Genomic DNA, 27,499 nt, shown 5'->3' on the forward strand with positions numbered 1-27,499 from the left:
TATCATAGAAATATCTCATTGATGTTGGAAGGACTACTTAATGATAGTTTTGGTGCTGTCATTACAGCTAAATACTACTGAGATCAGCATGGATGCATGCTTAAGTTACTGGAAATCATCCCATTATTTAGTGTAACCACACAATTTGTGTATCATGTACAACATTAAGGAATCAAAATGTGTAAGGACTGTTCCCACTCCCTTGCTGCAGATGGGTCAGATTAATGAGAACTGTTATCATTCACAGGACATAGTTGCTTCAACCTTGAAGCTCCCAGCTAACAAGGTCATGTGTCATGTAAAGCGTGTTGGCGGGGCTTTCGGGGGGAAGGTGATGAAAACTGGCATCATGGCAGCCATCGCTGCATTTGCTGCAAACAAGTAAGTGGAGAAAATCTGTTAAGTAGACTAAAAATAGAATGAGGTCACATTGAATATTTTCAATATTGCGGTTAAGGAGGAAGAATCTGGGTCAAGGTTATTTAAAATCACATATAATATACAAATATACAAACAAGCTGCCAGTTTATTACAACTTCTTTATTTTATATTGTCAAACTACATACTATAAAAACAAAAATGAGAATCAATTACTGGAAAGAGTAAAAACCACAGTAAAATATATAATATCTGGAGAGTAGACAGAAGCAGATCCTGAAAGGGTGGGGTTACTTGTCCTTAGCACCTGTATATATACATAGGTCAGTTCAACCTTTTGAGGTAGACATTTATATCTATATATCTATACCTATACATATCTCAAAAGGTTTATATACATATAGATAGATATAAATATAAGTGGATCTCAAAAGGTGTGTGTGTGTGTGTATATATTTTTTTCCCCTTAATTTAAATGGAAAATTTGCTTCTGTTATGCTTACCTTTATTTATAGTACCATTTTCCTTTAAGGGTGTCAGAATATAACCATAGGAAATTGTCTTTGGAACAGGCACACCTAGAAGGCTTAATTTCTTTGCTAAGTAATGTACGTCAGTTCCTCTGCCCCATGACACAAAAAGACCTTCATTCCAGACCTGTCCTATCAGGGAATACTTGGCAGTCAGACACCACTTGAGTTCCTCCATTTGTAACCAACTATAATGTGGCCTTGGGACTGTTTGCCTATCACGGAGGTGATTATCACAGTGGGAAATAACCCCAAAGCAATACCCCGGAGCCTTGGGCCCGAGAGCCCCCTTGGATAAGTAGTGAGTGCCAGGCACTGTGCCCTGACCCAGAGGAAGAGGAGGTCACTGGTGTATGCCTGAGAGCAGCACAGCCTGGGCTCAGGGTGTCACTCTGTGGCTCTGCAGTGTGTGTGGACGCCACCAGGCTCTCACTAGGAGTTACATAAACCCCAGATAATACCTGGTAGGTAAAAGAGTTTACCTCTCCCGATTTTTTTTTTTCCTGTTTTAGGCATGGTCGTGCAGTCCGCTGCATTCTGGAACGAGGAGAAGACATGTTAATAACTGGAGGCCGCCACCCTTACCTTGGAAAGTATAAAGTGAGTAGAAGGATGGGGGATTTATGTTGTAAATATAACATTACAGAAATGCAGAGGGCAGCATCTGGCTACTGTCTACCGGGGAATAACAGTGAGCAAATCAACAACTTGTGCGTCACACTTTCTCTTCCTTGTGCTAACTGATTACTGGCTGGTTCAGTGAAGCTTTTCTGCTTTCCTCAAAGATATCAGTTTGTGGAAAAAGTGCGAGCTGGTATTAGCGGCTACAGAGTGCGTAGCTGGAAAACATGTGAGTATATACATACGTCCATGAAAGTGGATCTGATAACCACACTATTCCCACAGTTTTATACGTGGGAGGTAAAAACAGAATAATTTCTGTAACAATAACGTTATGCGAAATTGCAAATGCTTGCCGACAGCTTCCTCATTTATCAATATGTCAAAGGTATTTTGGTAAAACTCTGTACCAGAAATTCCTCATTCCTAGAAAAGTTTCCATAGCAGAAAATAAGTATTCTTTTGCTTTCTAAGAAATAAGTTTACTTGTCAGAATGGGCTAACTGCTCTAACAACTAAAAACTCTCCCGGACTTGGACCTTTTTTGTGTTAATTCTTGCTCAGGTAACAGCCCAGTGTAATCAGAGGAGGGTGGGAGGGGGGCGGAGAAGAGGAGAGAACCATGCTCCACAAAACCACTCATGGACTCAAGCTGTTTCCATCTAGTAGCGCCACCATCCTCCCCTCTGACCGCACTGTTGAATACGGAAGCCGCTAGGCACATACGGCTATTTCAATTTAAATCTACTAAGTTAAATGAAAGTTAAAATCCAGTTCCACGGTTGCATTAACTATATTTCAAGTGCTCAGTAACCACCTGTGGCTAGTGGCTGCCATGTAGGACATGCAAATAGAGAACACTGCCATCATCACAGGAAGTTCCATTGGCTAGCACCGCCCTAAAGACTCTGTCCTCCACTGGATTTTCTGCAGAGGGCAGCAGACAAGGGAAGGGAAGGGAAGAGAGGGAGCCGAGTGTTGTGTGGGAGATATTTTGAGCACCAGGCCTGGAAGAGGTGGTCCTTGCTTCAATCGACACATATTGGCCAGAACTTTGCCACCTAACTGCAAGGGAGCATGGGAAATGTAGTCTTCCTGCGTGCCCAGGATGAAAGACAACAGGATTTGTTGAACACATCACATCGTTTCTACCACAACTGGTGTACCTGCATACATATTGTTAGAAGATAACGAATGTATCTATTTCAACTTACATTCACCCTAAGCTATATTTTGAATTGGGTTTAGTGCAACGTAGATTTATTAGAGCAAACTTTGTCCTGAAGGAGACCACATTTTAGCCGTTGAGGGGGAAAGAAGACTTACACATATGAAGTCATTATGAAAATGTAATAATCTCAGGTTAAAGGAGGAGGTGCACATAGTAAAACTATGGGGAGAGGTGAATATGAGTTAGAGTGTGTACAGGAAACTTCTTAGAGAAGGTGAAACGTAAATGACCTTCAAGAATGGATTGGCAGAAAGAAGGCATACCAGGTGGTGGGAATAGTAGCAGCGTAAATGCAGAGGTGGGATACACGTGGCCTGTTTGATAGGGGCAGGAGTAAGGGGAGAAGGGGAATTAGAGCACAGAGCGCTTACTGGAAAGTAATGGGAAATGAGATGGGTTGGGTTAGGTGATGCCAGACTCAGAGTGGCCTGAGAATCCCAGGATGGGGGGTTAAACTTGATCTCATAAGATACAATGAGACTGAGTAGATGCTTGACCAGTCAAGTGTCATAACCAAACATGGGCGCTTTGAGGGGGAGAATATGATGGCACTGGGCAGGACGGCCTAGCGAGGAGGGAGGACGCAGACCACCTGGAGGCAGCTGATGCTTTCAGACATGAAGCAGTTGGGGTCTGGCTACGATCGGAAGATGTAGAAAAAGAGATGGGTCCAAGAGCTATTATGGTATAAAATAAAATAGAATTCGGTGACAAACTTAGCAAAATATAATGGAGAACAGAAACCACAAACATGCCTTGGAGGTTTCTGATAGAAAGAGCCAAGTTGGAAGGAGGAAACAGTCTAGACGGACAGGGATGAGTTTATTTGTGTGTTTGGAGAAGAAGTGACAGTGGGACATTTAAAAGTGGAAATGTCCTTCACTGATATGGGACTTTATTGAAAAGACTGGTTTATAAGTTACAGAAACCATCAGCGTAATGATGATTAAAACCTTGAGAAAATAATGTGTTCTGATGGAGGGTAGTAGGAGGACAGGAGATGATAGTAATAATATTTACAGTAGTGTTATTTAGGATACTTGCTAGGTTTCAGTCACTGGCTTATGATTTTCCCTGCATTACCTTGCTTATTGCCAGGTCACAGATGGTCAGAGAGGTTATATGACTTGCCCGAGATCCCAGAGTGGGTTAAGTGGCAGAACCAGGACTCAGACTTAAACTGCTGAATTCATAGCTCATGCCCTTGACTTCGGTTTGAATTTGGTTCCATTCAACAAAAATCATTAAAATAAACTTTACTTTTATTATTATTATCATTATTATTATTATTATTATTATTATTTTGGCTACGCCGCATGGCTTGCAGATTCTTAGTTCCCCGATCAGGGATTGAACCCGGGCCCCGGCAATGAAAGCACAGAGTCCTAACCACTGGAGCACCAGGGAATTCCCAAAATGAACTTTAATAAGTTCAGAAATATTGAATACATCTTAAAAGCAAGGAAGATATTTATTTAAAAGACCTCCAGCAACACCAAATGCTGCTGAGAATTGTGATGAAATTGGGCCCTATGAGAAAAATGTGCAGAGTCCATTACGTGCAGGCCACCAGATTTGGAGATTAGAGGATCGCTGGCTTTAGGGGAAAAGGTTTTGGTGGAAATATGAGGATGGGAGTCAGAATTCAAGAACTTATGGCAAGAATAAGAGGTCAAGAAATATGCAGTTGATTTGCTTTAGGAGGAGAAAAAAGATTGAACTGTAGTGACAGATTAAACAGGATGGCTTTTTGTGTGTTTGTTTTGCTTTTATATCTTTCTCTATCCTTTTTTTATTGTTATTATTTGTATTTGTGGCAAAATACACATAACATAAAATTTACTATCTTAACCTTTTTTTAAAAAATTTTTATTTATTTATTTATTTATGGCAGTGTTGGGTCTTCGTTTCTGTGCGAGGGCTTTCTCTAGTTGTGGCAAGTGGGGGCCACTCTTCATCGCGGTGCATGGGCCTCTCACTATCGCGGCCTCTCTTGTTGTGGAGCACAGGCTCCAGACGTGCAGGCTCAGTAGTTGTGGCTCACGGGCCTAGTTGCTCCGCGGCATGTGGGATCTTCCCAGACCAGGGCTCGAACCCGTGTCCCCTGCATTGGCAGGCAGACTCTCAACCACTGCGCCACCAGGGAAGCCCTTAACCATTTTTAAGTGTACAGTTGGGTGGCATTATTAAGTACAGTCACATTGTTGTGCAGTCATCACCATCCATCTCTGGAATTCTTTTCACCTTGCAAAACTGAAACTCTGTACCCATTAAGCAATAACTCCCCATTCCTTCCTCTCCCAACAGCCCCAGGAAACCACCATCCTACTGTCTGTCTCTGTGCATTTGACTACTTCGGGTGCCTCACATAAATAGAACCATACAGTGTTTGTCCTTTTGTGACTGACTTATTTCACTTAGCATAATGTCCACAAAGTTCATCCATGTTGTAGCATGTGTCAGAATTTTTTCCTTCCTTTTTTTTGGCTGAATAATATTCCATTGTATGTATATTCCATATTTTGTTTCTCCACTCATTTATTGATGGACACTTCAGTTGCTTCTACCCCTTGTGAATAATGCTGCTGTGAACATAGGTATACATATATCTCCCTGAGATCCTGCCTTCAATTCCTTTGGATAAATACCCAGCTGCACCATTTTACCTTCCCACCAAGAGTGCACAAGGGTTCCAGTTTCTCCACATCTGCACCAACACTTATTGTTTTGTTTCTGTTTTTTTGGTTTTTTTTTTTTTGCTATAGTAGCTATTCTAATGGATGTGAGGTGGTATCTTATGGTTTTGATTGGCATTTCCCTAATTATTAGTGATGCCGAGCAGCTTTTCATGTGCTCGTTACCCATTTTGTGTATTTTCATTGGAGAAGTGTCTATTCAAGTCCTTTGTCTACTTTTTAATCAGGTTGTTTGGGGCTTTTTGTTGTTGAGTTGCAGGAGTTCTTTATACATCCCAGATATTAACCCCTTATCAGATACATGGTTTGCAAATATTTTCTCCCATTCTCTGGATTGCCTTTTCACTCTGTTGACTGTATCCTTTGATACCGGGAAGTTTTAAATTTTGATATAGTCCAATTTATCTATTTTTCCTTTTGTTGCTTATGCTTTTGGTGTCTTATCCAAGAAATTGTCAAATCTAATGTCATAAAATTTTTCATCTCTATGTAGAGGGTTCACAAGTGACAGAGTAAACTTTAGAGAGTCTTGGTCCCCAGAACCAGTATCAAAGGTCCATTCTCTTTCCCCAGGCTGGATTCATGAACGATGGCAGAATCTTGGCCCTGGATGTGGAGCATTATAGCAATGGAGGTGCCTCCCTGGATGAGTCATTACTTGTAAGTGTTTTAATGAGCAAATTCGCATTCTGGAAAGTGTTGCATAAAATTATTTAATTCCGAAAAATGTTCAATAGTTAAATAATATTTAATTATAAAAGCATAAAGATTTGCAATGCAGGGAGCAAGTAGACTCATGTTACTTACTGGTGCCCCCAGGGTGAGCGCAGAGATACTGGCTAAGTCTGCATCTGTGTGTTATCTCCGTGTTTCCCAAACTTAGAGCTCTTTTCCCAGCTGCGAGCATTAGACCTTCACCTTGACCCCACTTATGTTTTGAAATCGATAGTTCTTTGCCGTGGGGACGCCCTGTGCACTGTAAGATGTCCCTCAGGATCACTGGCCTCTATCCAGTATGTGTCAGTGGCGCAGCTACCCTCCAGACCTAACAACCCAAAATATCTCCAGACATTGGCAAACGTCCCAGGAAAGAAGAGGGGAAAATTGCCCCTGGTTGAGAACAAATGCATTAGGCCAAATACCAACATTTTTTTTCCTGTTTTTCAGGATATTTTATTCTGTAGACTGAGAGAGAGAGTCTACATTCTGTAGACTGAGAGGGCCTATGAATGCTTCAAAGGCTTTCGGAAATTTTTAAAACCTGGGGAAAAATGCATCAGCCCTAATGTGAAAATTTAAAAGTAATGATTTCAAAAAAAATTATTCAAATCTTTAAAAATCATTTTACAGTAAAAATGCATTTAATTTGAGACATGCATCAAGGTTAGCATGTTTGATGTGACGTAGGTCATTTCTGGCCTGATTTTGGTCCGAAGTCTCAGGATGGTAAAACAGGTGCAGAAGGATGAGTTCTCATCACATCAACTCTGGATTTCCCCAGATGATAGAGATGGGACTTCTGAAAATGGAAAATGCCTACAAGTTTCCCAACCTGCGCTGTCGGGCATGGGCGTGCAGAACCAACCTTCCGTCCAACACGGCTTTGCGAGGGTTTGGCTTTCCTCAGACAGGGCTGATCACCGAATCCTGTATTACGGAAGTTGCAGCCAAATGTGGGTTGTCTCCTGAGAAGGTAAAACTGAATTAGTTTCACAGACAAAAGATAGTGAATTTTAGAGGTGGGAGGGCCACTGGGGGTCTTCATGTTGAGGAATTTGTGGTCCATAGGGGCTACATGATTTGCTGGAGGTAACTCAGCTAACTAGTTAATACAGAGCAGGACTCCAGAGTTCAGGGGTCCTTGTCTTACTCGGCCTCCTTCTCAAAACTCCTGGGGCAGAGGGTATTGAGGAGTGAGCTCTGGATTCATTGTTAGTGAGAAGTCTCCATGGGTTAGAAGTATAACTGCTACTAATAAGTTCTGGCAAACCCTTCTTTCCTCTGCTTCCTTAACATCTTAGGCAGCTGTCATCTGAGTCATTTCAGTTACTAAAATGGCCTCCTCTCTGTTCTTTAAGTCTTGGTCCCAATTTCATTCATTAACAAGCTCGGTTCCCTTCCCAGGATCCTGGAGTAGAGTTAGGGTGGGCAGATGGTGTGCCCTCTGCCCCCTTCTCCCTCCCGTGAGGACCAGGGAAAGCAGACAGCATCTCCCCAGCTGACTTCTCCCAGCAAGCTCTCTGTCCTCTTCTTGGTTAGATGAAGCCACTTTGCAAGTATGTTGTCTCCGGGCTCCATTTCTGCCAGCCCTCTCAGAAATCGACAGCCCCCTGCAAGCATTAAATCTCCAACTGACCCTCAGCTGGCACCTCACGCAGCATCCCCTGAAGCCCACGCCTCTGGGCCCCGAGCTGCAGCCATCCATGGAAAGCCCCAGTCCCTGATCCATCTGCCTCCTTCCCCCCCCAGCACTAGAATTTGCGACCATAGGCAGGAGCCATCATCTTTATGTCTCTTGAACTTGGAGGGGGGGGCCTTGCCCCTCCCTTCCTGGCTGTCTCACCATGGCCTCTTTCCCAGATGTTCGGTCACATTGGTAGCACTAGGAGGAGGATCGGCTAATGACCTCCCTTCATCCCTAGAGAAGATGGAGGAGAGAGTAGCCATCCTTCAAAACACCACAGCAGGGATTTCCCTGGTGGTCCAGTGGTTAAGATCCGCACTCCCAGTGGAGGGGGTCTGGGTTCGATCCCTGGTCAGGGAACTAGGTGCCACATGCCACAACTAAAGATCCCACGTGCTGCAACTAAAGATCCCGTTTGCCACAACTAAGACCCAGCACAGCCAAATAAATAAATAAATATATTTTTTAAACCCCAAAAAACAAAAAAAACCACCTTCCCCAAAATGGCACAGCTCACTAATTTCCAGTCATCCTTTTATAATGATCTGGGACTTTTGGAGGGGGAGATGGGAAAAAGATATGTCTGTAATGACCCCTGTCAGCTTGGGGAGAGGGCTGGCCTCAACTGCTGAGAGTTTTCTCAGCTGAGAATGTGAAGTACTTGACCTTTTGTTCTCAGCTGGGCGCGTTAGTCACCAATTTCTGGGAATTCAGGAAGAATTCTACTCTGCTTCAGACATCCTGGGATAGAATCTCTTAATTGGCTTTTCCTCCTAGTTATGGGCTATATTTAAACAAACTTTCATAGTTTCCTGTTTGGAAGTGAGTGGTCTTCTCTTGCCTCAGCATCTGAAAAATCGAAATCACACGGATCATGTAGCCTGGAATTAAATTCAGCATTACCTTTCAACAGATACTCACAAGTACAACTGGAATTAAGAGTCCACAGTGTACCTGGACGGCACTGTTGAGTTATATAAGGAATATGAGGAAAGGAGTCCTTCCTCTGAACTTACACAAGAGCAGCATCGAAGGCATATAAGTGCTAACACATTTGATAGAGGCTCTGAGTAGAGGAAGAGGAAGATGTTATGTGTTGGGAAAGGCTTCAGCAAGGAGTAGATTGAACTCAGTTTGGGTTTTCTATGATGAGCAGAATTTGGCTAGGAGGACAGTGGGTGGGAGAGACTATGTCTGCCTAGTGCCCCACCAACCCTTTTGATCTCCTTCTCTTTTGTAGGTCCGAACGATAAACATGTATAAGGAAATTGATCAAACACCCTACAAACAAGACATTAATGCCAAGAACCTGATCCAGTGTTGGAAAGAATGCATGGCCATGTCTTCCTACGCCCTAAGGAAAGCAGCCGTAGAAAAATTCAACTCAGAGAATTGCTGGAAGAAGAAGGGGCTGGCAATGGTCCCCCTGAAGTTTCCTGTCGGCCTTGGATCAGTTGCTGCTGGTCAGGTCAGTTCTCCAAACAGACAAATCAAAAGGTGTTGAGGAAACTTTCCATTAAGGTGGATTAGCCATATGGTTGCAATATCTAATTGTTCAACTTCCCCAAAGCTGTGCTCCGTCCAACTAGTTTTTCTCCAGAGGAGACGAGAGCTACTTTGCCCACTTCCCCAGGGTTGGTGACAAGCATTCTTGCTGGGAAATTGGGAGACCCAGCACCTCTTCCTGGCCTTGGAATTGGAACAGCTGAGTTAGCTCACTGTGGGCCCATATCACTCAAGTATAAAATAAGGATGGGGACCAATGACCCCCAAGACTCCTCTTCAGCTACTCTGATTCTGTGAGATAGAAACAGGAAATGAAATAGTAACAAGAAGCTGCAAGGCACTCGGTGCTCCTCCCCTTTTTGGTGGGTTGGGGAAAACTACATCCAGAAAAATAAATCATTTAAATATCTTTTCAAACACAATCGTAGAAGTTTTTTTTCACTTTATAGCCGTTAAAGGTATCATGGGGAGGACTGAAAATCTCTTCTTGTTGTTTACTTTCTTTAATTGATTAAATGAATTCCCTGCTTGGTTGGTAAACCTCACTTGCAGGTTCCACCTCTTCATTCTTGAGTGGAACTTACCCCGGACAGCTGGTGGTCTTTATTCTCGCTCATTGTACAGCAGGGACGTGGAAACCCTGTTCCCTATGTTCTTACGTGTCCGTATGTGTATCTATACATACATGTGGATGAGGTGACAGAGCGCTCAAAACTGTAGTCGCTCCCCTTCGCAGAGTTCACACCTTTGGCTGAACCATGAAGAGGGTACGGCAGGTGTGTGTGTTGAGCGCTGACAGAATAGGGATAAATGGGGGTGGGGCTGTGAGGAGAACTAGTGTGTAAGCCGTGTGATGGGGAGGCCAGGAAAAGCAGGCAGGAAGGTCCTTCCCCCATTTCCACACCCATCATCACCCATCTATCCTGACTCAGCCTCGATGTAATCATCAGGATGTTTTCGTGCAGCTTTGATTGTAGGTGGGTTAACGCAGAGGAGCATATAACAACACAGTGGTGATCTGATTGCAGCCTTTCTATGCCTCTCCTGTTTACGATGGCAAAACAGCACAGATGTTGTTTAGTCATCTGCCTACAATTTACTCAGATGAGAGAGTCAAGAGGCTGTGGTTGAGGAATAAAGGCAAAAACAAGGTTATTAAAAAGGAAAGGAAGGGGGAAAACTATCCCTAGAAAAGGGTTAGCGAGCAGTGACAAAACTTTGTATATAGTTTTGGGGCAAACTGATTAGCCGGCAGCCAGCAAAGAGGTCGGTCTGGGCCATCTGTCCTTGAGTACACCGACCAGGATCATGCAGAAAACAATTTCCATTGTATATGAATCTTCTGGAAATTTGGGGGCGTTAGGCTGTGGGTAGACATGGCAGGCTGTCTCTGTTCAGTGGTTGCCATTACTTAATACCTGGCCTCCACAGGACACTAGGTCTGTCCCATTTCCCTCATCAGAAATTTCTCAAAAAGTAGATAAAAATTAACGATAATTACTGAGCACCTACTATGTTGTAAGTTCTTTTAGATTTTATCTCATTCAGCCCTCAGGGCAACCTGTAAGATTTGTAACCTTATGTTAATGATGAGAAACTGAGACTCGGAGAGCTTAAATAACTTGTCCAGAGTCCCACAGCCAGTGAGAGCCGGGGCTGGTGCTAGAACGCAGGTCTCAGAGGCTCCAGAAGCTGTGCTTTGTCAGCTACATCAAGCTGCTTCCCCATAGCACCTTCTGGGGGGAACTGAGGTGGGATTCAGCTCAGCTGGGAAGAAACTAGACAACAGCCAGCAGCACAAATTCATTCTCAAAGGCTCCTGAGAAGCTCTCCCCGCCACCACCATCCCCTCCCATCCTTCCCTGGAAACCAGCTTCTGTGCTTAAAACATTTGCTTAGGACTGAATTGCAGAGTTGAATTGAGGAGTTTGAGATCAGTCAGGCTGCTTCCTGGAAGCCATACGCTGAAAGCCTCTGTTCTGAAGCAAACCAGATAGAGGGGGGAACTAGAGCACCTTCTGTGTGTACGGCCCTAGGCTGGGTGATTTGCAATTTCCCACTTGATTTAAGCCCCATCTCCCCTCTGTTGGCTGGTGTGATTCTGTTTCATAGAAGGGGGAGCTGAAGCCCACAGAGGTCCGCCCTCCTACGGAAGGACATCCAGCTAGTGAGTGGTAGAACAAGGACTTGACTTCAGGACTGTGCTCCCAACAGCTGAGGGTGTCAAACATGCCTCACCTGCGTTTTATTTAATTCCTAGACAGAGCACTGAAGTGCACACAGTATCTAATGAACGTCTGTATTCCCACTGCCTTCATACGGCACCTGGCACAGAAGAGGAATTCAACTGTTTGAATGGCTGAGACATTTTGGGAATCTGTTGGGTCAAAGCTCACATCTCACCAACACCAGCAGTCATTGCTTGAGGACTTAAATTTCACAGGCTAAGTTCCCAGTTTATATTGGAGAACTGTCTGTTCCCACGTGCCAGTTGTGCTGATTTCGTAGATGCAGCTTTGCAGAATCATCTTTTGTGGCGCTAACAATGAACCATCCGGTGGTGCCACTTAACTGAACCAAATTCGACCTTTTAAGCGGCCCAAGAAGACTGCAGCAGCACATGGGACAAGTTACTCAGCAGTCTCGGACAGAAATGCTGCCCTGGACACACAGGCAGAGCGCTGCTGCCAGTGGGGTCACACATGAAGGAAATGCACAATCCACTGTACTTGTAGTTCAATCACGTGTGCCAGCTACACATTTCACCCACAAGCAGCTTCTGAATTGCTTGCAGAGCCAAGGAGGCCAAATATAGTGTCTGCAAGCTTAAGGAGCAGATTAAGTGGCTATCCTGTTGCCAATTCATTTATCAAACTTCTATTGAGTACTTACTTCTCATGACGTACTATGTTGCTCTGCAAGGGATGCCTTAGGACATGGACTGTCCTTCCAGGGGGCTTACCTTCCAGCAGAGTACAAAGAGGTGCCGTAGAACGGAGCCCAGGAGCAGCCGCTGCAGCTGGCATCCCCTGCCGTCTGGTGCACAACCCCTGGGCAGCCCGCCCTGGGTGCTCTGTAGAGGCTGTCACTCCTTATCTTTCTTGTTTAGAGAATAAAGGACCAGGAGCACAACACAGTGTTTCCAGGACTGATATGTCAGCAGACAGTAAAACATGCTCTGCTGGATCTCCCCAAGGCACTTGGATGCGATTGTTATGGCAACGATGCCTTTCCTGAGGTTCTAAGAGTCTCCCTTGGGCTGTGAGTGTATGTGCCTTTGTCCTCAGAGGAAGTGCTCCTATGTCCCCATTTTCTCAATACATCCCTAGTTTATACCAGCTGAACAGGTAAATAGAGCCCATTTTCACTGTCAAAGTGCCTGATTTGGAATGCTAGAGGCTTCTGCTTGTCATGTGCTAGAGTAGTGTGAACCTTTGGATGCCAGTAAAGAGGCAGCTCTCCAAGTGTGGCCCATGGCCCACAGGTAGCTATAAAGGTCCTTCTGGTGGGCGAAGAATCGATCTAGGAAGGCACTCCTTTCCTGGGGCATACCTGGTGATTGACATGCAGTTCCCTTGACTTTCACTTCTGAGCAGGGTTGTTTATAAATAATCAAGTGAGTAAAGCAAGGCTTCAAAATTTTAGCTTCATTAAATGGAAATCAGCTTGTTACCAGAATTTTCTGAAGACCTGCCTTTACAAATCCTAGATTATTATGCCACTCTGCATAGAAGCTTAGATATTAAGAAACCTAGCCGATAGCTTTTAGTGACCCCTGGCTGGCCTAGACTACATCTAAGAGGCTGGCACTTCCCAGTTGAGCAGCAGTAAAGGTGTACCTTGCAGGCCCCCTGAACCACAGTGGAACCACTAGAAGCATTTTTCTCTAGGACCATATGCTGTTAATATTGCTCGTATACTGGAGACTCAAAGTGAAGACGCCAGTCACATTTTCTGCAGTCTCCTGGGATATCTCAGTCTCCTGGCCCATCTCCATACCCCCTAGTTTAGCACAAGCAGACTTGGCAAGAAGGCACATTCCTATTGACTGTAAAACATGCTTAGCTTAGAGCCTGGGTGTTTCTGACCACAGCAGCCTTTTATTCTATGTTAGCTGTTTGGTTCCTTCTGTATTTCTGTGGGAGCTGTGCAGTTAGATAAGATTACTTCCAAGTTCTCTTCGAACTCTAAAGCCCTAGAACTCTGGGCCAAGATGATTGAGGGTGGGCTTAGCTCATTTTGCAGCAAAAAAGTAATGTCTATCTGCCCCATCTTATTTGGATTTTTATTTTTGCTTCTCTATAACATACCTACAACTATGGGGATAAGTGTTCATGTAAACAAGTCTTCCTTCTTCCCCAAACTATCTATACTTAACTTTGCATTTAAAACGGACACCCTCTCCCCCAAAAAACCCAAATCCAGATTATTGTTCCACCCTGGGTCGGGGGGATCCTTGAAGGTACCAGTGCACTGAGCTGTTCTACTGAGGAAACAGCGTAAGCAGCATAATCCTGCCCCAGACTCACAGCCGTCCAGCGACAAGCTGGCCTCTTGTGGGATGATCATGAGGCAACACCTGTCCCTGCCTTGCCCTGGCTCTGCTCAGTGCTCTCAGGGCAATGGGGAAAGGGTCTGTGTTTATTTTGGCACATGTGGAAAGGAGGGAGGAGGGGATGCCTTACAGGGAAAAGGTTTTCTAATTGACAAGATATGTGATAATGTCAATCAAAAAGATCGTGGCAACTGTTTTCATCTTTTTTGCTTAGGCTGCTGCCCTGGTTCACATTTATCTAGATGGGTCTGTGCTGGTGACTCATGGTGGAATTGAAATGGGGCAGGGGGTCCACACTAAAATGATTCAGGTAAGAATGCAAATAATTGGATTAAGTCGGATGTGTGCGTGTAGATATGTGTATGAGAGAGAAACTTGGAGTGTACATTTTCTGTTCCACAATAAAAAGGATAGGAGACTTTAGCTTTGACTACTTCAACTGCTAAGCTATTCACAGAAACTGGGTAAACAAGCCAGTTTTGTAACTGACCCTCCTAAAAGAATGTGGTAGAATAGCCTCTGGTTGTCTTATTGCTAAAGAAGGTTGTATGGTCATTTGCTGCTTTCCTTTGGATATATTAACAAGTGTGTTGTCTTCTTTGAACCCTTGCTGGGCAATAAAAAGATTTAGAAATTCTGATGTATTGCATTATTTCTTGCCCTTTTTATAGTAAGGACTCTGAACAACTGATAGTATAAAACACATTTGATATTTCTAACCAAACTACCAGTTTTCTTTTCGCTCAATTATTTTAGAATAAGTTTTAGCTACTGTTTCTATTTTGCTAATTATTGTAATATTACAGATTATAAAACATTTGAAAGGCAAACATTATTTTAGAAAACGCTGCACAATTCCACCACTTGGCAATAATCACTGTTTTGGGGGTCTCTCTATTTTGACTTTTTTTCTTTTTCAAAAAATCACTAGCATTCTGTTTATATAATTTTGTATCCTGGATTTTCACCTATCCTTATAGAGAGTGACCATTTCCTCCTGTCATTAAGAATTCTTTACAATCATGATTTTTAATGCTGCATGTATATGTCTGTATAATTTATTTAGCCATCCCCAATTGTTGAACACTTCAGTGAACATTTTTGTCCATAAACCTGTGATCAAACCAATGATTTTTTTAAAAAATAAATTCCAGGAATGGAATTACTGGGTCACAGAATATATCTTAAGTCACTTGACACATGTTACCAAATTGTTTTCCAGAAAGTATCCATCACATTACATCACTACCCAACATTGTACGTTATGGATTGTTTTAAAAAAAATCTTAGATAATTTAATAGAGGAAAATATCTCATTATTGCTTTAATTTGCACTTTTCTGATCATAGAGGTGCTGAATATATGTTTTATTTCATGTTATCACTCACTTGAGAATTGTGTGGTCATACCTGTCCCCCTTTCTGGGGTGAGACTTCCGTGTTTTCCTTATTGGGCCACCAGAAGCCTTTCTGTTCTAAGCCTATGCGCTTTGTGTAGGCAGTCTTCTGAAAGCCAGTGATGGGGAGGGCTCTGTATGCCTTATGCCCCTGTCGTAATTGTGGACAAACTCAACTAAGCCATACTGCTAGCAGGAAAGAGAATGTGGAACCAGCTGAGATTAGTAGTATGATTTTTCCCCATCATTAAACACAAAGGAAGAACCTAGCAGCCAGCTAAGTCCTTATGTTGGCCAGTGGCACTGGCACCATGTACTTCTGGGATCTCCAGTTGGTGCAGCTGCTTTAACAAAGCCATTGTCCTTTCTCAGAAATGCTCTCTTCCTGGAGCATCTCCGGAAATGTGGATAAGGCATCTCCTCTCTGATGAAGTCAGATTTGCTAGAATTTGGCAGAGTGCAGAGGTAGGAGAGGCCTTGAAGGTGTTGATTTCATGATGATGAAAACATGAAACATTTCTTCCTGCCTTGGCTTGGGGCCTCACCTCCTCTTCCTGGTGCTAGTGCACAAAAGAAAGTCAAAGAACAAGAAAGTGTGCTCAGGGCTTGGGGGGCCAGACTAGCTACAGGGTCTTAGACAAGAGGAACTTCTTGTGGCTGGAAGAATTCGTGGTCCTGCCGCTTGTTCCAGTTGGGCATGGGTGTGTTCCACACACATGCTACCATGTGCTAACAGCACGGGTCTATGACTAACCAAAGAAAAGTGAAAGAAGATCTCTTCCAAAATCCAGGTGGCCAGTCGTGAATTAAGGATGCCATTGTCCAACATCCACCTTCGGGGAACAAGCACAGAAATCGTCCCTAATGCAAACATCTCTGGAGGTTCCGTGGTGGCTGATCTCAATGGGTTGGCAGTAAAGGTAAAAATTGTTGCAGTGGCACCCAAATCATGAACCCCATCAAGGCTGGAGCTCAGAAGATGCTGCAAATCAATCCAGCTCTTGTCTCCTTCCCACACCCTCTTGGGGAAAACTGCGCCTTCCCCCAGTCGGGGGCTCAGTCAGTGTCCAGGACTGGCCAATCTCCCGAGCGGGAGATGCCACCTCCTTTCTCCCTCACTCCTGACAGCTCACTGGTCCCCAAGCCCTATGAGTTCTACTCAGAAATGTCTCTTTCCAGTTCCAGGTTGCAGTACCACGGCTGCTTTGGTTCAAACTCGTGCCTCTTGTCAGGGCCATCGCAAGGCTCTGTCTGTCCACCCCAGTTTCATTGCCTTTCACTGTGGCTTCCTGCAGCCAGGGAAAGCTTTCCCACAAAATAAATCTGACCATGCTGTGCTTAAAAACCGGTGGTTTATCAACAGTTTTTCTCTTAAGTCCTGACCGCTTAGCAGGGCTTACAAGGCCCCCATCCCAGGCGGTCTGTCTTTAAGACCAGCTCATGCTTCATCCCCACCCCCATGAGACCTTTCACACCACCTCTTACGGGGTTGGTGTCTTCCTTCTCCGTGTACCATGAGCCTCTTAAATAAGCCTATACAACAGCACATAATAGTGTGTTTTTGTAATTGTTGTTCGCCTGACATTATGGTCATAATTTTAACTAAAAAATAATCCGTAGGATGCTTGTCAAACTCTTCTAAAACGCCTTGAATCCATCATCAGCAAGAATCCTGGAGGCACTTGGAAGGACTGGGTGAGAATCACTGTTACTTTGTTTTGTATGTTAGGGGAAAAAAGGAGAGAGGAGAATGAGATGTGTGAATCAAATATCAGTAGAAAGGGCACATTAAAAGGTACTGCAGTTACATCATGATCAATAGAGGCCTTTGGCTCTCGGCATGTGGAAATATTATCACAGCATGATGGAGGAACTCCTACATCTGGGACAATTCTCTATTAGAGAAAAGATGGTTCTTGTGTCCAGAACTCTTGTTTTAATCAAGAATTAATTAATGTTTCTTCCTAAGGAATCTAGGTATTTTCTAGATAATAGCAGTCCATCTATTTGTTCCTTTTTGGGGGTTCCCCTGTTGCTAAAATTGGAAGATAACACTAGAATCCTGTTATAAAAGTAAAAATCATATAAGCACTCTTTTAGACAGAGGAAACCAAGCCATTTGGGTATATATTCAGCAAGTAGTAGGCACTAAATGGAATAGAAATATTCAACTGCTTCCTTTCATCTACCTAAAATCTAATTGGATGAGAAGACACACATTCTAAAGTCAACTAGGAAACTTTTCAGAGTCACAGCTTCTAAAGTACCAGATGGTGTGGAAAGGATACCCACTGAAGGCTGACAGTTCTAGGATGTCAAGTCATATTAAAGCACTGGTCTGGAGGAAATAACATTGGAGAGTCTTCCTTAGAAATGGTTCCTGCTATTCCATAGAGTTAGGATTCATTCCATAGTTCATATTTATAGGAGCTCTCAATCCTTTCTGGGCATATTTATTTCTGCCCTTTGCCCAGTGCTTCCTGGGAGACTCTGGTTGGAGAAAGATGGAGAGAGATGCAGTGCAAGAGAGTCGGTCCTCCACCATCAAAAAATGGTGCCATTCAGCCCAGTTTCTTCTGTAATGGTTGCACTTCTCACATTTTTCTTTCTCAGACTTGGGAACATCATTTTGTATCTTAGTCAACTGTGTACACTGCAGAGTCAGGAGAACTTTTGGTATAAATGGTACAATTCAGCAAGATTGTACCCCTCTCCTAAGTCTGTTGTGGATACATGATATTAAAATTAAGTGTCTGACCACCCATTTTTTCCTGAAATGTTCTGTGTTAATAGGCTAAGTCTTTCCAGGTGACTGAGTGAAATTCTTCATAAGCAGAACATGTGTTGCCCACAATAGTCCAATCTATAAGTGTAACATACCATGGGAGTCATTTATTATGATGATATGCATTGAACAAATGCTATGCCTACAAGCAGTGAACTATAAATGCCTATAGAGATGGAAAATGCTGAAAGGAATAAATTAAACTTGGTCCTTCCTAGTTATTACTACTGATCACTTTATTTAACAGAGTAAAATTAATATTGAAGTCTCGAGTGATTCTTACTTTAAACATCTTTATTGCATCACGTTGTATTCTTCTTTCCCAGGCACAGGCTGCTTTTGATGAAAGCATTAGTCTTTCAGCTACTGGATACTTCAGGTAAATAGTCCTTTCAATCGCATGCTATGGAAAATAGCAGCGGTATCTTGAGGGGAAGTTTCATTTCTGTTTGACACTTTGGCAAAAAATGATTTTGTACCTTGTGTTAACCCACTGTTATAAAGAACATTTAGGCGCTACTTAATCCAAATTTCCAGAAAGCCTGGGAAAAAATAGACACACAAATAAAATACAGCTGAATCGATGATTCAAATCATACTGGGAAGTACTAGAGGGTTCCCTGGGGGTTAGTGCTTGGAACCCACAACAGTGGTTGACCTTTTGTTGAAAACTCAGTGTGTCCCTTAAGTTAGGAAGTGAAGGGAAAGGGATGCAAATTAAACCCATAATAAGATAAATACCATTTCACACCTTCTAGATTGGCAAAATATAAGAATTTGACAATAACTATGTGTTGTCAAGATGTGGAACAACTAGAACTCAGGCACTTTAGAAAAGAATCTATCAATTTATCGAGTTATTTTAATGGAGAGTGGAAGCCATCAGAGAACAGAGTGATATAGAGAGTCATACCTGATTTTGTCTCTTTGCCACTTGTCAAGGGAGTCCCAGGCTATCAGGAATTGGCTATCAGGAATAAGCCCCTCCAGACTGGGCAGAGCAGAGGAGAGAAGGGTAGAAAGTACTGGCAAGCTGCTGGCCTATGCTTCTCTTCTACCATGGCATTTGTTTGGTATTCTTAAAGAACAGTTAGGAACAGAGCAGGCCATGGTGCCTGATGGAGCAACCAGAGTAGTGGCACAGAATGAGAGCCAAGGGGCCTGATCCCTCGCACAGAAGGCTGAATCCTAGAGCCAGCAAGACAGGTGAACTGGCAAGCGTGCACCTTTGATGTAGTGTTTGGTGTAAAATCCAGGTGGAATCCCCCAAATCTGATGACGATAGGATTACATGACCCAATATTAGCCAAAAGCAATAGGATATCCATATAGTCAGCATAATGAGTCAGTGGTAGGGAGTGGTTTCATGGTTTTACCAGGCAAAGCAAGTTTAATAAGAAAGAAGTAAGTATTTATTTATTCAGCAGACTTATTGCATGTATTATGTGCTACACATCATTGTGCATGTGCACTCCTCTGGTTTGCTGTGCATACAAATTGAGCACAGCTCTTAACGGGTCTGTTTAATCGTTGTGGTCTGCAATTAGGGGACTTGATCACTTAACAACGCTCCTCAAGAATTCTGTTTCCTCCAGGGGTTATGAGTCGAACATGAACTGGGAGACGGGCGAAGGCCATCCTTTCGAATACTTTGTTTATGGAGCTGCCTGTTCCGAGGTTGAGATAGACTGTCTGACAGGTGCTCATAAGGTCAGTACCAATTGGGAAGGTCTTCAAGTTGAACTCTAGATACATCTATTTTCCACATATTCCATCTGTCTGAGCACCAGAGAGGCACCATGTGATCGGCCTAAGGATAATTTGTCTGTTTTACCAAGGAAAATAGAAGCTCAGCAATCGCCTCGGTGTTTTATGTGGAAAACAACTGGCAGCCTCTCTTCTTTATTTCCCCTGCTCTTTCAAATGGAATCAGGAAAAAAAATCACTTCAAGGAAGAAACACAGCCTACAGGGGGCTTCAAGGAAGAAACACAGCCTACAGGGGGCTTTGATGTAGAAACACAGCCTACAGGGGGCTTCCTCTTGCATGAAATGCCATCATATGGCATTCTTGAAGGATTTCATAAGCATCCACAATCTGCTAACAAGCACCAAGGGCCAGCCCAGGGGAGCTAGTGGGCAGCTTTTGATATCTTTGGTCCAGCTAGGTCCTGCTTTTTAGATAGTTTAAGAGCATCCTTATGCTTTTAAGGAATGCTATGAGGAGATGTGCACACAGATTCTCACACACACACACACACACACACACACACACACACACATGCTCCTGCTTCAAGGACTCAGAGTTTCTCCTCTTGTAGCTGGGCCTTTGAGGGTAAATGAAGCCCCTTGCCACTATCAATAACAATAAATGATCATCGATGGATTAAATGGGACTGTGATACCCTCACAACTGTCATGTGATAATCTGCCCAAAACCTACCCAGAGGCAAGCTCTAGTTCTTGATATTTCCAAACATCCTTTGTGACTGCATCTTGGATTGTGATCAAATATAAATTTTCATTTAATATGTCTCCAGCCTGTATGTTTTTAAACTGTAGTCAGCCTAATCTTTGAAATTATATACACCCTTATTGAACCTACACCTTTATTGAATCTGCCCATTCAAGTATCTAGCTCGTCTGGATTCTGATTCAAACCAGATTACTTTTGGGGAAACTTGGACTGGGGCAAGACAATGAGCACTCTAAGCATGCTTTTCATGCTACGGTAGCTGTCCTGTGTTAGGGAGTTCAGTAGAAAGTTCTCTCATGCTAACTGATTCCTACATCCCCCCTCCCTCGAAGAAAATGTTGGTGAAGACTTAATCATTTGGGTTTCCTTGTGTCTTACATATGCCTTGGTCTTGTTAAGATCTAAGAACAGGGTAATAATTAGCCTTGGTATGAAATGTTAAGGTGTGCTCTTATAATTTATTGAACAATCTTTTTTTAATATAAATTTATTTATTTATTTATTTTTGGCTGTGTTGGGTCATAGTTGCTGTGCACGGGCTTCCTCTAGTTGCAGCGAGCGGGGACTACTCTTTCATTGCAGTGCGCAGCCTTCTCATGGCAGAGGCTTCTCTTGTTGCGGAGCACGGGCTCTAGGTGCAAGGGCTTCAGTAGTTGTGGCATGCGGCCTCAGTAGTTGTGGCTCGTGGGCTTTAGAGCGCAGGCTCAGTAGTTATGGTGCACGGGCTTAGTTGCTCGGTGGCATGTGGGATCTTCCCGGACCAGGGCTCAAACCTGTGTCCTCTGCATTGGCAGGCGGATTCTTAACCACTGCGCCACCAGGGAAGCCCAACTGAACAATATTAAGAGATGCATGAAACAGCCTTATCAGATGTCTTCATCAAAGCTAGATCTGAGGCTCAGGTTAGGTATCACCCCAAGGCAAAAGGCCGTAATGTGACATCCCACTAAGGGACCTCCCTGTGGCCTGTTTTTCAGAAATTCTCTTCATATTGATGGAATTGCTTTAACAGACATTTATTAGCTGATACCATTTCTAAGGGTCAGGAACCTGGGAGTGGCTTATTGGGGTGATTCTGGCTTGTGTTTCCTCATGAGGTTACTGCCAAGCTGTCGGCCAGGGTTGCAGTCATCTCAAGGCTCAATGGCAGCTGGAGAATCCGATTCCAAGCTGCATTGCGTGGTTGTTGGCAGGAAGCTTCAGTTTCTCACTGGCTGTTGGCCAGAGGTCTCCATTCCTCACCACATGGACCTCTCCATAGGATGTTTCAGTGTCCTCAGGATGTGAAAGCTGGTTCCCCATGAGGGATTGGTCCAAAGGAAGAGGAGAGAGAGAGAGTATGTGTGATTAAGATAGAACCCAAGACAGAAGCCACAGTCAACCTAATCTCGGAGTGATGAACTATTACTTCTGCCATATCCTACTGATCACACAAACCACCCCTGGTAGAGTGTGGGAGCGGGCTGCATGAGGACGTGAATACGGGGAGGTGGGGGTCATCGAGGGCCATCGTGGAGTCTGGTTGCCACAGCCTAAAACAGCGCTATCAAATGACAGTGCAGACAGCAGTAAGTCCACAGCCTTGAAAGCAAAAGCTTCACTAACACTGCAGAATTGAGAGCACCCCTGCTCACCTCCATTTGAGGCCACTGGTCTCCTAGAAGAGGCCACCAGCCTTGCTAACTGGTGTGGAAGAGAAATTTACATTTCACTGTGTCTTTAAATAAGAGGGGTGGGTGCCTGAAGTTTTATTATAGTTAAACATTCTAGATCACTATCTAATTTACTTAAGAAAAATGCTAGATGAAAGTCCCAGATCAAATAAGGAAATTCTTGGGTTTCCTTTGTTCCATTAATAATTATAAGTAGAATCTGTCATGACAAAGACCATATGTCACATAAAAGAAGGTACAGACCTGCAGGGGAGCAAAGGTGTCACCACCAGCCTGGCTGGGCCTGCTGTCGTTCTCCTCATTTGTAGGTTATCAGAGAACTTTTGGTCACCAAAGTTGTAACGTTAGATTTAATCTCTGCTCTGCTCTAAAAATGAAAAATGTAAAATAGCAGATAACAGATTTTTTGCTGATGTACCCTGAGTTCTTGATTCAGTAACTATCACCCAGCCAGTTGGACTCTGAATGTGGGGTTGTGTGGTAGCCACAAAGTTTTGCAACAAGGATCAAGAGGGCCAGAGACATTTCCTGTTTTCTGTGGCATATGGTCTATTTGTTGTAGTGGATTAAACTGAATATGTTACATCACTCAGCTGGAATCAAAGTCAAGTAAATATTTTTCTCTCCTATTGTTTCCAAGAAAAATAAATCACTGATTAAGCTGGTTGAGTATTTATATAACTTTGAAAGTTATACATAATAAACTTTGTTGCTTCTTTCTCCTGAAATATAATGTGGCCCAAAGATAGGTTCTTTTCCAATGCCATCCTGACAGGAACTGCTTCTCGACGTTGTCTCCCCAAGTTGTATTCATTAAACTAAACGTTTTTACTTTTTTTTAATAACTAGAACATCAGAACAGACATTGTCATGGATGTTGGCTGCAGTATAAATCCGGCCCTTGACATAGGCCAGGTATGTGGAACTGACTTTCCTGACTCCCTATTTGTAAAAGTCAGAACTTCTGGGGGATCTGCCAGGAACACATCCCGCTGGCTTATTCACCATCTTCTTATTCTATCCCTTTATTCAGAATCTTTTGTTCAGGACAGCCACGGAACTCAAATCTCTTAGTGCTTAAAAAAGGGAAGGGAACAAAGGTGTTTCAGGTAGCTTTTGAAAAAACATACAGTCTGTGACTGGGGAGCTTGAATGAGCAGGACTAAGCCTAGAGGTGAAAAGTGAGCCCCATACCTGTGGGCTGGAAGTAGAATGCAGTGCTTAGTGCTGAATCTTGGGGAGATGATGAGCTCTGGCTTCAGGGTGTTTAATGTTGGGTTGAGATTGCAAACGTCAAATAGTTACAGCAGCAACTGTTGATGGGTAGCTTATTTTGCCCACAGACATTTTAAAATTTAAATTTGAAATAATTAACAAGATTGAAAAATCACAAGCTGTTTTACATGAATTTTCAAATGGCTAGCATCTCTTGGAAACACAGAAAATTTGCCAACACCGGAGCTCCGTTTCCACGAGGAAAAGTTGATTGGCTGCTTCTTTAGAGAGTCACATGCTCTCTGGAAGCTTCACTCACTTTCTTTACCCGCCTCAGCCCCAGTGGGCCATTCAGCTCCCTACTCGCAATGGAGCGTATAGTCTTAGGGACTCTCCAATTAGGACATTGACTGGAGAATGGGAAGAATGTATGGGTTGGAGAAGTCAAAGCAGGCTTCTGGGAGGAAGTGGTGTGGACCGGGTAGTCAAAGAATGAGCAGGAAGAGGTGTTCCGGGTGGGAGGAGAGTGGAGGAAATCAACCTAAAGAAAGAGCTAAGATCCTGCACACCTTGTGTTCATGGCTGGCAGTGAGGAGAGGCTGGTGGCCGCGCTCACCCACGTCCCAGGAGCAGGACGTGAGGCTGGAGGTAGGGAGCAAAAGAGGGCCGGGTTGGTGGAAGCCTCCAAAGACAGGCACCTCGCTTAGCGGGTGGAGGGGACTTGGCCCGGGGAGCAGTCTGGAGTGTTAGGAAGCTTCCTCTAACATCGTGGTAGAGAAGAACATCTCTGCTAATAGATAGAAGTGAGGATGGAGATGGGTGGAGAAAATATGGCCACAGGAAGGAAAGAAAGGAAGAAGAGACTCAGAAATCAGAAGTCTGTGTGGAAAGGTAATTTTGTCCACGTGCTGACATCTAAGAACCGGAGCATTTTAAAGCTGTAAAGGAAGCTAAGCAAGCACACGGTTCAAACTCTTCCTGTTACAGGCGAGGAAACTGAGTCCAGAGGTGTGAGGCCAGCAGGCTCGTGAGTGAGGAGTGGCATGAGCTGCTAAGGTTCCGGAGCCCCGAGAGCCTTTCCTGGGGTGCTGGGGTCTGTGGCCAACCAGGCAGAGAGCGTTTCATCTGCCCTGTAGGCAGAAGAAGTCAGGTCATTTGGGCTACGGGCTCTCTGAGGGTTCTTCCAGAGCTGCAATTTTAATGCCAGGCTGAGATTCGAATGCAAGTCCTTTGAGTGAACTTAGCGCTAAGATGTTCAGACATGCTTCGAGGTGAACTTGTAAGTAAACATTTGCAGACATACTCCAAGACATGCTGAAAACCCCCTTCAACTGCATTTTTTTTTAACATCTTTATTGGAGTATAATTGCTCTACAATGGTGTGTTAGTTTCTGCTTTATAACAAAGTGAATCAGTTATACATATACATATGTTTCCATATCTCTTCCCTCTTGCATCTCCCTCCCTCCCGCCCTCCCTATCCCACACCTCTAGGTGGTCACAAAGCACAGAGCTGATCTCCCTGTGCTATGCGGCTGCTTCCCACTAGCTATCTATTTTACGTTTGGTAGTGTATATATGTCCATGCCACTCTCTCTCTTTGTCACATCTTACCCTTCCCCCTCCCCATATCCTCAAGTCCATTCTCTAGTAGGTCTGTGTCTTTATTCCCCTCTTGCCACTAGGTTCTTCATGACCTTTTTTTTTTTTTCTTAGCTTCCATATATATGTGTTAGCATACTGTATTTGTTTTTCTCTTTCTGACTTACTTCACTCTGTATGACAGACTCTAACTCCATCCACCTCACTACAAATAACTCCATTTCGTTTCTTTTTATGGCTGAGTAATATTCCATTGTATATATGTGCCACATCTTCTTTATCCATTCATCCGATGATGGACACTTAGGTTGCTTCCATGTCCTGGCTATTGTAAATAGAGCTGCAATGAACATTTTGGTACATGACTCTTTTTGAATTATGGTTTTCTCAGGGTATATGCCCAGTAGTGGGATTGCTGGGTCGTATGGTAGTTCTATTTTTAGTTTTTTAAGGAACCTCCATACTGTTCTCCATAGTGGCTGTATCAGTTTACATTCCCACCAACAGTGCAAGAGGGTTCCCTTTTCTCCACACCCTCTCCAGCATTTATTGTTTCTAGATTTTTTGATGATGGCCATTCTGACCGGTGTGAGATGATATCTCATTGTAGTTTTGATTTGCATTTCTCTAATGAGCATTCTTTCATGTGTTTGTTGGCAATCTGTATATCTTCTTTGGAGAAATGTCTATTTAGGTCTTCTGCCCATTTTTGGTTTTTTTGTTTTTTGTTTTTTTTTTAAACATCTTTATTGAAGTATAATTGCTTTACAATGGTGTGTTAGTTTCTGCTTTATAACAAAGTGAATCAGTTATACATATACATATGTTCCCATATCTCTTCCCTCTTGTATCTCCCTCCCTCCCACCCTCCCTATCCCACCCCTCTAGGTGGTCACAAAGCACCGAGCTGATCTCCCTGTGCTATGCGGCTGCTTCCCACTAGCTATCTATTTTACATTTGGTAGTGTATATATGTCCATGACACTCTCTCACCCTGTCACATCTCACCCCTCCCCCTCCCCATATCCTCAAGTCCATTCTCTAGTAGGTCTGTGTCTTTATTCCCATCTTGCCACTAGGTTCTTCATGACATTTTTTTCCCCTTAGATTCCATATATATGTGTTAGCATACTGTATTTGTTTTTCTCTTTCTGACTTACTTCACTCTGTATGACAGACTCTAACTCCATCCACCTCATTACAAATACCTCCATTTCATTTCTTTTTATGGCTGAGTAATATTCCATTGTATATATGTGCCACATCTTCTTTATCCATTCATCCGATGATGGACACTTAGGTTGCTTCCATGTCCTGGCTATTGTAAATAGAGCTGCAATGAACATTTTGGTACATGACTCTTTTTGAATTATGGTTTTCTCAGGGTATATGCCCAGTAGTGGGATTGCTGGGTCGTATGGTAGTTCTATTTTTAGTTTTTTAAGGAACCTCCGTACTGTTGTCCATAGTGGCTGTATCAATTTACATTCCCACCAACAGTGCAAGAGGGTTCCCTTTTCTCCACACCCTCTCCAGCATTTATTGTTTCTAGATTTTTTGATGATGGCCATTCTGACCGGTGTGAGATGATACCTCATTGTAGTTTTGATTTGCATTTCTCTAATGATTAATGACGTTGAGCATTCTTTCATGTGTCTGTTGGCCATCTGTATATCTTCTTTGGAGAAATGTCTATTTAGGTCTTCTGCCCATTTTTGGATTGGGTTGTTTGTTTTTTTGTTATTGAGCTGCATGAGCTGCTTGTAAATCTTGGAGATTAATCCTTTGTCAGTTGCTTCATTTGCAAATATTTTCTCCCATTCTGAGGGTTGTCTTTTGGTCTTGTTTATGGTTTCCTTTGCTGTGCAAAAGCTTTTAAGTTTCATTAGGTCCCATTTGTTTATTTGTGTTTTTATTTCCATTTCTCTAGGAGCTGGGTCAAAAAGGATCTTGCTGTGATTTATGTCATATAGTTTCTGCCCATTTTTGGATTGGGTTGTTTGTTTTTTTGTTACTGAGCTGCATAAGCTGCTTGTAAATCCAACTGCATTTTTAAAATTCAGACTACCAGCAAGAAGGTGAAATGTTACTGTTGACTGTCTTTTCTCATATATGGAATTTTTTTTTTTTTTTTTGCCTCAGATTGAAGGTGCATTTATTCAAGGCATGGGACTTTATACAATAGAGGAACTGAATTATTCTCCTCAGGGGGTCCTGTACACTCGGGGCCCAAACCAATATAAGATCCCTGCCATCTGTGACATCCCCACGGAGTTGCACGTTTCTTTGTTGCCTCCGTCTCAAAACTCAAATACCCTGTATTCGTCTAAGGTAAGCTGTGCTCTATGAATAAATGCATGTTTACGTGATATCTGTGCCAGGAGGGAGGGGCTACATTCATCTCTTGGTTGTTTGGGGGTTTTGACAGTATT

General features: G+C 43.3%; 1 protein-coding gene across 3 annotated transcripts in view; it reads left to right on the forward strand.

Annotated features, from left to right (window-relative positions):
* Positions 1-27,499, forward strand: part of AOX1 (aldehyde oxidase 1) — a 73,794-nt gene that overhangs the window by 43,890 nt on the left and 2,405 nt on the right. For all 3 annotated transcript variants that reach the window (XM_059928429.1, XM_059928430.1, XM_059928431.1), the window contains 12 exons: positions 248-381; positions 1,421-1,508; positions 6,030-6,116; positions 6,958-7,149; positions 9,101-9,328; positions 14,136-14,231; positions 16,109-16,237; positions 16,938-17,012; positions 18,429-18,481; positions 19,698-19,812; positions 23,100-23,165; positions 27,210-27,398. In XM_059928429.1, coding sequence (XP_059784412.1) covers positions 248-381; positions 1,421-1,508; positions 6,030-6,116; positions 6,958-7,149; positions 9,101-9,328; positions 14,136-14,231; positions 16,109-16,237; positions 16,938-17,012; positions 18,429-18,481; positions 19,698-19,812; positions 23,100-23,165; positions 27,210-27,398 — 1,452 coding nt within the window. The remainder of the gene's footprint in view (positions 1-247; positions 382-1,420; positions 1,509-6,029; positions 6,117-6,957; positions 7,150-9,100; positions 9,329-14,135; positions 14,232-16,108; positions 16,238-16,937; positions 17,013-18,428; positions 18,482-19,697; positions 19,813-23,099; positions 23,166-27,209; positions 27,399-27,499) is intronic.

The sequence above is a fragment of the Balaenoptera ricei genome, chromosome 7 (genome assembly GCF_028023285.1).
Source record: "Balaenoptera ricei isolate mBalRic1 chromosome 7, mBalRic1.hap2, whole genome shotgun sequence".
NCBI lineage: Eukaryota > Metazoa > Chordata > Mammalia > Artiodactyla > Balaenopteridae > Balaenoptera > Balaenoptera ricei.